General features: G+C 40.9%; 1 protein-coding gene across 1 annotated transcript; it reads left to right on the forward strand.

Moving 5' to 3' along the window:
- The first annotated feature begins 1,498 nt into the window (after window positions 1-1,498).
- On the forward strand, window positions 1,499-4,749 carry LOC149385583 (Subtilase family protein). The gene is made up of 2 exons (XM_089625509.1): window positions 1,499-3,578; window positions 3,983-4,749. Exons 1-2 carry the CDS (start codon window positions 1,766-1,768, stop codon window positions 4,516-4,518), a joined length of 2,349 nt encoding a protein of 782 aa, XP_089481635.1. The 5' UTR covers window positions 1,499-1,765; the 3' UTR covers window positions 4,519-4,749.
- Window positions 4,750-10,137: the final 5,388 nt, after the last annotated feature.

Consider the following 10,137-nt stretch of genomic DNA (forward strand, 5'->3'; position numbering starts at 1 on the left):
ACCCTCAACTACATTTTTTCTTACAATCTCAAACAAACCCACACCAATTCGTTTTAATGAGCAAATATTTAAGTCTGAAACATTTTCTCTTCCTCTCTCTCTCTTCGTCGCTCTCTCACTCTCTCTCTCTCTCCTGTAAATCTCGTCCAAGGCCGGTCACCCATGAAACCCCCACTCAAGCATTGAAACCCTCTGCTTCTAAAAACCCACACCCAAGCGTTGAAACCCTCACCCAAGCTATGAAATCGTGGCTCTGAAATCCTCGTCCAAGTTCAGCCCCCGCACAACGTCCTCGCCCAAGTTCCGACCCCAGATCCTCGCTGAAACTAAAGCTCAAGGTTCGTTGTTTCTTCATTTTTAAAAAAATTGTGGTTTAAAAAGTTTTGTCATTTTTATAGATTGTTTAAAGAGATTTAAATGTTCTGTTTGGTCTGGGTATGTTCACCAGGTTTTCTGAAATCGTCAACGAAGTTCATTAATTGTTGACTTTAGATGTCAACAATGGACGTCAACTGTTGACATCTGAAGTCAACAAATAATGAACTTCGTTGACGATTTCAGAAAACCTGGTGAACATACCCAAACCAAACTGAACATTTAAATCTCTTTAAACAATCTATAAAAATGACATAAAACTTTTTAAACCACAAATTTTTTTTAAAGATGAAGAAACAATGAACCTTGAGCTTTAGTTTCAGCGAGGATCTGGGGTCGGAACTTGGGCGAGGACGTTGTGCGGGGGCTGAACTTGGACGAGGATTTCAGAGCCACAATTTCATAGCTTGGGTGAGGGTTTCAACGCTTGTGTGTGGGTTTTTAGAAGCAGAGGGTTTCAATGTTTGAGTGGGGGTTTCATGGGTGACCGACCTTGGACGAGATTTACAGGAGAGAGAGAGTGAGAGAGCGACGGAGAGAGAGAGAGAGAGAGAGAGAGAGAGAGAGAGAGAGGAATATAAAATGTTTCAGACTTAAATATTTGCTCATTAAAACGAGTTAATGTGGGTTGGTTTGAGATTGTAAGAAAAATGTAGTTGATGGTAAAATGGTTTACAAATGAGTTAGTGGCATTTTTGGCCAAATTATGGTTTTGGTTGGAAATTGGAAGAAGTTATTGTTTTAGTAATAGACGTGACAATTTTCCAAATTAAAATGGGATTTCTGCTTTTGAGAAAACTGATACATGTGGGATGTGGCAGGTTAACATTCCATCCACAAAATAGTGCAAGAAGAAAAAAAAAAAAATCAAAATAATCAAATAGTTTACGCGCAAAATAACGAGAACTACCATCTCCATCACCCACGTAATAACAACAAAATATTTGCTCAATGCATACATCAAAGCTTTAGATTATTATAAACAAAATAATATTCCTAAAGTACTTTGCTTATTACCCCCCCAAAAAAAGTGTAACTGCAATTACAGGGACATCTAAAAGTGCAAACAAAAGAATCAATCACACTTCTCAATCCTCTAATCCTTTTCAAAATCTAGTCCCCCCCTTGACTCTCTCACAACAACCATGTAAAACTCTCTCTCTCTCTCTCTCATCTTCGTTTCGGTACTTCAATTTCTAGACCAGTTTAGTTTAGTAGTTTCTGTACCTTCACCACTTCAATTTCTTTTTTGTTTTGATTGATTTTTCTCTTCATTTTCCTCTTTCTTTTGAAACAAATAAAAAAAGTTGATCTTAACTTTCTTCTTTTAAAAGGTTGTAGCTTGAATCACCATTCTCAGTCACTCAGTCAGTCACTCACTCTCTCTACAATGCCTTCCACTCTCTCTCTCCTCTTCCTCTTCTTACTCTCTCTAACTCTCTCACTTCATTTATCCTCTGCTGATTCTTCATCTCCAATTGATGAAGGCAAGACATTCATAGTCCGAGTACAGAACGACTTAAAGCCTTCTATTTTCCCAACACACAGACACTGGTACGAGTCGTCTCTCTCCTCAGTAAAACCCTCGTCTTCGCAACAATCTTATCTCATCCACACATACGACACCGTTTTCCACGGCTTCTCCGCCAAGCTCACTCCGTCCGAATTCCACGCGCTCGAGGCTCTCCCGCACGTACTCGCCGTCATTCCAGAGCAAGTCCGGGGCGTGCACACCACGCGCTCCCCGGAGTTCCTCGGCCTGACAACCACCGACAGCGCAGGGCTGCTCAAAGAGTCCGATTTCGGGTCCGACCTCGTCATCGGAGTGATCGACACCGGGATCTGGCCGGAGAGGCAGAGCTTCAACGATCGCGACCTCGGTCCGATCCCGGCCAAGTGGAAAGGCCATTGCGACGCCGGGAAGGGATTCTGCAACAGGAAGCTCATCGGCGCGAGATTCTTCTGCGAAGGGTACGAGTCGACGAACGGGAAGATGAACGAGACGACCGAGTTTCGATCGCCGAGGGACACCGACGGCCACGGAACGCACACGGCCTCGATCGCCGCCGGGAGATACGTCTTCCCGGCGTCCACGCTCGGCTACGCGCGCGGAGTCGCGGCCGGGATGGCTCCGAAGGCGAGACTCGCCGCCTATAAAGTCTGCTGGAACGCCGGCTGCTACGACTCCGACATCCTTGCCGCCTTCGACGCCGCCGTGGCCGACGGCGTCGACGTGGTCTCGCTCAGCGTCGGCGGCGTCGTCGTCCCGTACCACCTCGACTCCATCGCCATCGGCGCGTTCGGCGCAGCCAGCGCCGGCGTCTTCGTCTCAGCCTCGGCCGGGAACGGCGGGCCCGGCGGGCTCACGGTGACGAACGTCGCGCCGTGGGTGACCACAGTCGGGGCCGGGACGATGGACAGGGATTTCCCGGCCGACGTCAGGCTCGGAAACGGGAGAGTCATCCCGGGAGTCAGCGTCTACGGCGGGCCCGGACTAACTCCAGGAAGAATGTTCCGGCTCTTGTACGCGGGGAACGAAGGCAGCGACGGATATTCGTCCTCTCTCTGCCTCGAAGGCTCGCTGGACCCGAAATCGGTGAAGGGCAAGATCGTGGTGTGCGACCGGGGAATCAACTCCCGGGCCGCGAAAGGCGCGGTGGTGAAGAAAGCCGGCGGAGTGGGGATGATCCTCGCGAACGGAGCGTTCGACGGGGAAGGGCTGGTGGCCGACTGCCACGTGTTGCCGGCGACGTCCGTCGGGGCGGCGGCCGGGGACGAGATCAGGCGATACATGGCGGCGGCGTCGAAGTCCTCGTCCGGGAGCGGGGGCGGACGAGCCACCATCGAGTTCCGGGGGACGAAGCTCGGGGTGCGGCCGGCTCCGGTGGTGGCGTCGTTCTCGGCGCGGGGCCCGAACCCGGAGTCGCCGGAGGTTCTGAAGCCGGACGTGATAGCGCCGGGGCTCAACATCCTGGCGGCGTGGCCGGACCGGGTGGGCCCGTCGGGGATCCCGTCGGACAAGCGGGCCACGGAGTTCAACATCCTGAGCGGGACGTCCATGGCCTGCCCCCACGTCTCGGGGCTGGCGGCGCTCCTCAAGGCCGCCCACCCCGACTGGAGCCCCGCCGCCATCCGCTCCGCCCTCATGACCACCGCCTACACTCTCGACAACCGCGGCGAGACCATGCTCGACGAGTCCACAGGTAAAGGCGGCCATTTATTTACATTTTAATCGTTCTTTTTTGTCAAAATTAATCCAACGGTTATTTAATGATTATCAGCGATTCACCAAGAAAAATAAAATAGGGCGCCTTAGCTATTTCAACCTTGATTTTTAATGAACTAACCATCGTTTTATTTATTTTTATTAATTAACTAAAATTAACTTATGAACGTGTTAAATATTATTTGATCAATGAAGTCTTCACGTCACTAAATGTGATTAGGTTTTAAATATGTTTGAAACATTGATTAGATTGTAAATTCAAGTGGTCTAGTCGTGAAATTTTTCAATAAAATGTTTCAATTAACACGGTTAATGTTTAACCGTTTTAAAAGAACGATTAATCGATCAAATCTTTAACCGTTAAGAACACGTTGGTGACAGGGAATAGCTCAACCGTGTTAGACTTCGGGTCGGGCCACGTGCACCCGGAGAAGGCGATGGACCCGGGCCTGGTGTACGACATCTCGGCCCATGACTACGTGGACTTCCTCTGCAACTCAAACTACACGGCCGCCAACATCCGCGTGGTGACGCGGCGAGCCGCGGACTGCCGCGGGGCCCGGCGGGCGGGCCACGCTGGCAACCTGAACTACCCGTCGATGTCGGCGGTGTTCCAGCAGTACGGCCGGGAAATGATGTCCACGCACTTCATCCGGAGCGTGACCAACGTGGGCGAGGCCGGGTCGGAGTACCGGGCGGCGGTGCTGGCGCCGGAGGGGGCGTCCGTGACGGTGAAGCCCGACAGGCTGGTTTTCCGGCGGGTCGGGCAGAGGCTCAGCTTCCTGGTGAGGGTCGAGGTGGCGGCGGTGAAGCTGGCTCCGGGGAGCTCCGACGTGAGGAGCGGGACCGTGGTTTGGTCGGACGGGAAACACACCGTCACGAGTCCTTTGGTTGTCACAATGCAACAGCCTCTCTGACACACCAGTGAAGTGAAAGGGGTGTTTTAGGAATTTTGCCTGTAATGTTTGTTTTGCGTTTGCGTATTGTATTTGTCATTATGTAATGTAATGCACAGTCGATAAAAGGGCATTAAACCGTATAAATATTTGTTTATAATCTTTACAGACGCCTCGTTTGTAAGATTAACAAAGGTGATGTGTTTTTTTTTTTTTTTTGGGCGAGGAGGAGAAAGCCATCAGACAAACTCATTTTTCTTTATATTGTATTATTGTTAAAAAAAAAAAAAAAATTTAAAAAAAACTATGTGGCTGTGAATGAATGGAGTGAACACATTATTATAGTGCATTGGCTTAATCGGGGAATAATGAATATTCTAATGAAGTTTTCACGAGCAAAAAGTAGAAAGTACACGTGAGCAAATTCGATTACCGGCCAAAGTAAGAGGATGAGGACAATAGTCGTGTGGAAAGAGTAAGTAAAATGGGTTAATAACTTATTATCACTTATTTATTTTGGTCCCTCAATCCTAGGCAATGAAAATATTAGAGAAATAGCAAAAATATTCGATTTTTCAGTAACATTTTATTATTATTTTTTCATAAAAAAAACATCATACGGGGTAATTGTCCTCTTGTCTTTGAAATCACAAGATAATTTTCTTTGTATAAAGTTAGATTCTTTTGGAGTATATATGCCTATGTAAGTTGTCACGGACTGAGTCTGAAGTCTGAACAACAATCACGCTGATCAAAGAAAATAAGTGTACGGGCACTTGAAGAAGGCGTGTGATCAATAAACCACCACATTTCATTAGTTTTATTGGATTCACATTTATTTGATTTCGTTTGAAGTTGTATTTAGTAGTTTGAGTCAAGGTTTGAAATGTTGGTTGTCGATTTTATGTCGATGATCTAAAAAAACGAAAATTGCGACGAAAATAATGTAAAAATTTGAAAAAATTGTATTGGCAGAAATTGCAGAAACCGATAAAAATTGCGATAAAACATGAAAATTATGGCGAAAATAATGTTACACAATTTCAAATATAAAAAATAAGTTTCGTACACATATAAGAAGTAATAAATATACATAATAAGTTTCAATTACAAACGCACATAATATACAACCATAATAAATTCAAACTTCAAAGTCAGATATATATAATCAACACACATAATAAGTTGAAAAATATCAAATTCAAGCATAACATAAGAAACATACATAATAAGATCTAAGTACATCATAATTTCATGTACTACCCCAGATATGAAATTCATTAACAAGGTATCATTTTTTTCATATTTTCAAATACTTGTTTACGAATACATATATATAACTACAATTTTCTAACAATTAACTTTCAATTAACATCAATTTAAAATTTGTAACCTCTCCAAAAATATTAAAACAATAATATGTTCACAATGAAACATGTACAAACAACATCCAATGAAAAAAAAAACCCTTAAAAATTATAATTTATATGCTTAAAAACACAAATAAACGCAATTTTCACATAATTTTTCGAAATATTGTTGAATTTGCACTAGCATTGACGACTTTTGAACGACGCGACCGAAATTGCGGTGTGAAATGCAACGGAAATTGTGACGAAAATGACACAATTTTTTGTATTTTATACCATGGGCTAAACGACATTAATGGACGCAACGACATGGAAATTTCGACGCAATACCAGCGATACAAAATGGTGAAATGCACGTATGGTTGTAAATGTGCCGGACTTCTCAAATTTCTTCAATTTCGGCGTAATTTCCACACAAATTTCTGCAATTTCGGCGTAATTTTCACGCAATTTTTCGAAATTTTAATCTTGATTTGAGTTGCATTATTCAAAATTAAAATATAGTTTAGCAGTTGAAGTGGTCGAGACGACTTCGTCACGATAAACGAGCTCAAGAGGTATTTTTAAACAACTACTTTGTTGTAAATTGTATGTTAAATTATCATTAATAAATTTTAAAGGCATTTTTTCCGCTATCGATTGTATTGAGATTTATCTATTTGGGCTTGCTCGGATAGATTTTATTCAGATCGATTTCAAGAAATTTGTAATCATTTTCCAACTTTGCATTTTAGCACCTTAATTATTAGCAAAGTTTAACATTTAAAGTCCTTAACATTTAAAAAAAAAAAAAAATTAATCATTTAATCGGAACTCAACAGAACTAAAGATCCCGATTGTGAGATTGGAAATTCCAGTTCCAAATAAGTCAAAATTCCAGTTCTTAACGATTGAAAAGTTCCAATTCTGTTAAACATCGACTATGCACTTCTATGAACCGAAGTTTTCCCTGTATTATATTGGATTCACATTCACACTGATCCTGAAACACTTTCCGAAATAAATGCCAATTACATTAGACCCCAAAGTGCTTGATTCTAAAGACACATTTCAATGTTAAATAAAGTCAAGGCCTTTTTTCTTTATAGGCCATGATCAATGCCAATAACGAAGGTGGTGGGTTTGTCTAGGTGGTGATTTTAGGTCCAAATAACTTTCTTTTGCAAATGTATTATTGATTTTTTTCATTAAGCATTGCATAAAAATATTACCAATTGATTATGTTATGGAAAAGGCAATAATATATTTGTGATGCAAATATATTCATAACAAATCACCAATAAAGAAATAAAAAGCCACTTAAATCGGAATCACTTTACAAAAATAGGGTTCATGATTGTAAGTTTAGTTATGTAGTTGGAAAATAACTAACTTGAACAAATTATATACATATATATCGTGATTAAATAATATACATGATTTAAAACATTTTTGGAAAAATGGTATGAAATAGCCAATTCAAACTATGACTTTTGCAAAATAGCCATAGTTTCATTAGGTATAGCAAAATAGCCAATTGAGAGTACTACGACTTTTAATCCTGCCTCGATTAATTTTAATCCAGCCTTCATAAAACTTACATTCTGTCTTTATAGTTCGTTGTGATTAAATTTAATCCAACATAGATTAATCTTACTTTGGCTAGTTTGCTTATAGTTGAAAAACTATGGCTATTTTGCAAAAGCATAAGTTCTATTTGGCTATATAGTCGCTTGATATAGGAAACATGGTATGAAGTAGCCAATTCAAACTATGACTTTTGCAAAATAGCCACAGTTTCATTAGGTATAGCAAAATAGCCAATTGAGAGTAATACGACTTTTAATCCTGCCTCGATTAATTTTAATCCAGTCTTCGTAAAACTTACATTCTGTCTTTATATATAGGAAAAATGGTATGAAGTAGCCAATTCAAACTATGACTTTTGCAAAATAGCCACAGTTTCATTAGGTATAGCAAAATAGCCAATTGAGAGTAATACGACTTTTAATCCTGCCTCGATTAATTTTAATCCAGTCTTCGTAAAACTTACATTCTGTCTTTATAGTTCGTTGGGATTAAATTTAATCCAACCTAGATTAATCTTACTTAGGCTAGTTTGCTTATAGTTGGCAAACTATGGCTACTTTGCAAAAGCTTAAGTTCTATTTGGCTATATAGCTGCTTGACCCAACATTTTTCTTAGATTAAATGAATGGATATTATATATATATATATATATATATATATATATATATATATATATATATATATATAAAAGAATGGATATTATAAGTAGATATATAATTGTAAAGTTCAAACTATAATTAGTTTTAATTTCAATAGCTTCTCTGAGCACTATCAACTTTTATCCTAACTTATTTATGTGAAGAAATATTACCACTTCTTTCCATCCAATAAATACGATTTCAGTTAAAACTTTGGATGAATTACTATCCTTCTTCAAGTGCCGATACATCATTAGAATTCGACTCGTACCTACCATTATCTTCTCAATTTTACGAGAGTTCGAAAGGAAGAAGGGGCCTATCCACCGTATCTATCCGTTAACTAAGCTAGTTGTTAAGGAATTGTTTTTACTAGTTTCCCCCTCCTTGATGCATACCTTCCTTTTTTTCCCCTATCGTTCAAAAGTTGGGAGTCGTATGAGTAGTATGATGATAACTGGTTCCCATGAGTTGATGATGGTTTTTTTTCCCACACAGTTCGGAGAACACCGAATTAGAATTAGAGTCTATTAAAGGATTAACTCTCTTGATAGAGCTAGCTTCATTATAGAGTTCTATAGTTAACAAATGACTTCAATCCATGTAAAGGGTGCTAATAAACGAACAAGTAAAACGGATTTCATCATTAAAGGTTGATCGCAGGTAAGGCAATGGTTCTGATACGAGCTAACTTCGGAGGTGTTACTCATATAATTTGCACAGTCCGAGCGTGAGCTCGGAGGCACCAAAAACGGAAGAAATTCAGGATCGAGTCCGAGTCAAATAAGCCCGAGGACTCACTAAAGATAAGGAACGACATGTTCATAAGTTAAGAACAAACCTTATCAAGCAGAACTTTGGAGAGAAGATAAGATAATAGATCAAAGACTAGTCAAACCAAATATAAACACATGTAAACAAATTCAAACTTAAGTAAAATGCTTAGCTCGACGGTTATGCCGAGCAGACAAGGAAATAACCATCCACTAAGCTCGTTTTAGGAGCGGTTACTTGATAACCACTCGAGACATGAGATTGGTCACCCCACGTACTTGACCCCAAGGCCTTAAGAGATGGCACACATTTTTTCGCACATACAAGCACACTCCAAAAGTTTCACCTATCATTCAACACCCTTCATTACTTGCCCTATTTTACTAGATTCGTCTGTATTTAGACACTCGAAGTTCTTGGGACTGCGTGCTATGAACCAAGTGTTCCTCGTAAGACAATTGTTGTACTAATAATGTCTGTCAACAGTTTGGCGCTAAAAAGAGAGGGTAGCGTTGAAGATCGATAGCTAGTTCATCAAGTCCAACCAGAGGCGCCAACAACACCACATGAGTCGATACACAGATCGAGCACCACAACCGCACTTTGCCACTCACCTCGGAGGAACTCGATGAGTACTTGCCTCATCCTAGCCTGACCGAACAGTTCAAAGAGATGCAAGAGCGTCTCTTGGCTCAAGAAGCCAACAACAAGGACTTAGAGGAGACTCCGAGCGAAAAAGGTAACGCTGCGAAGTGCAGTGGTGATCCCTGATGAAGAAACCTAACACCGATGAGGAAAAGAACCTGTGGAAAAGGACATGAGGATTAAGAAATCCAGGAAACATGCCAAAGATCGGTATGAAAGGGAAGAGAAAGACTCATATTGCGAAGACTACGAGGCCAGTCAAGAAAAGATTCTTCATCAGTACCAGTCTTCGAGAAGCGTACCTTAATGCATTGAATTGAATGCACACAGTGGTGATGGTTTTCTAATTGTTGTTTTTCTAAGTCTCGAGTATTCTTATTGATTGGGATATAAGAAAAAAATTGTACTGCAATCAGGGACCATACTTGTTATTAATAACTGACAGGTAGTTAGCAATAACAATTGCCTATTTCTAATTTGGTCCATCATCAAATTAAAATTGGCAATTATAGTATCCACATAATAACTTCATGACAAATGTCTTTAAGTCATAAACTTTATTATGAATTCGATCATATCAATTTTGGTTTAATTAATAGTGACTCAAAATATTTATTTAATGACAATAATAGTCTCAACAAATT

Source organism: Urtica dioica, chromosome 9 (assembly GCF_054948205.1).
Source record: "Urtica dioica subsp. dioica isolate 48M chromosome 9, U.dioica_male_clone48M_v1_H2, whole genome shotgun sequence".
In the NCBI taxonomy this organism is placed as follows: domain Eukaryota; kingdom Viridiplantae; phylum Streptophyta; class Magnoliopsida; order Rosales; family Urticaceae; genus Urtica; species Urtica dioica.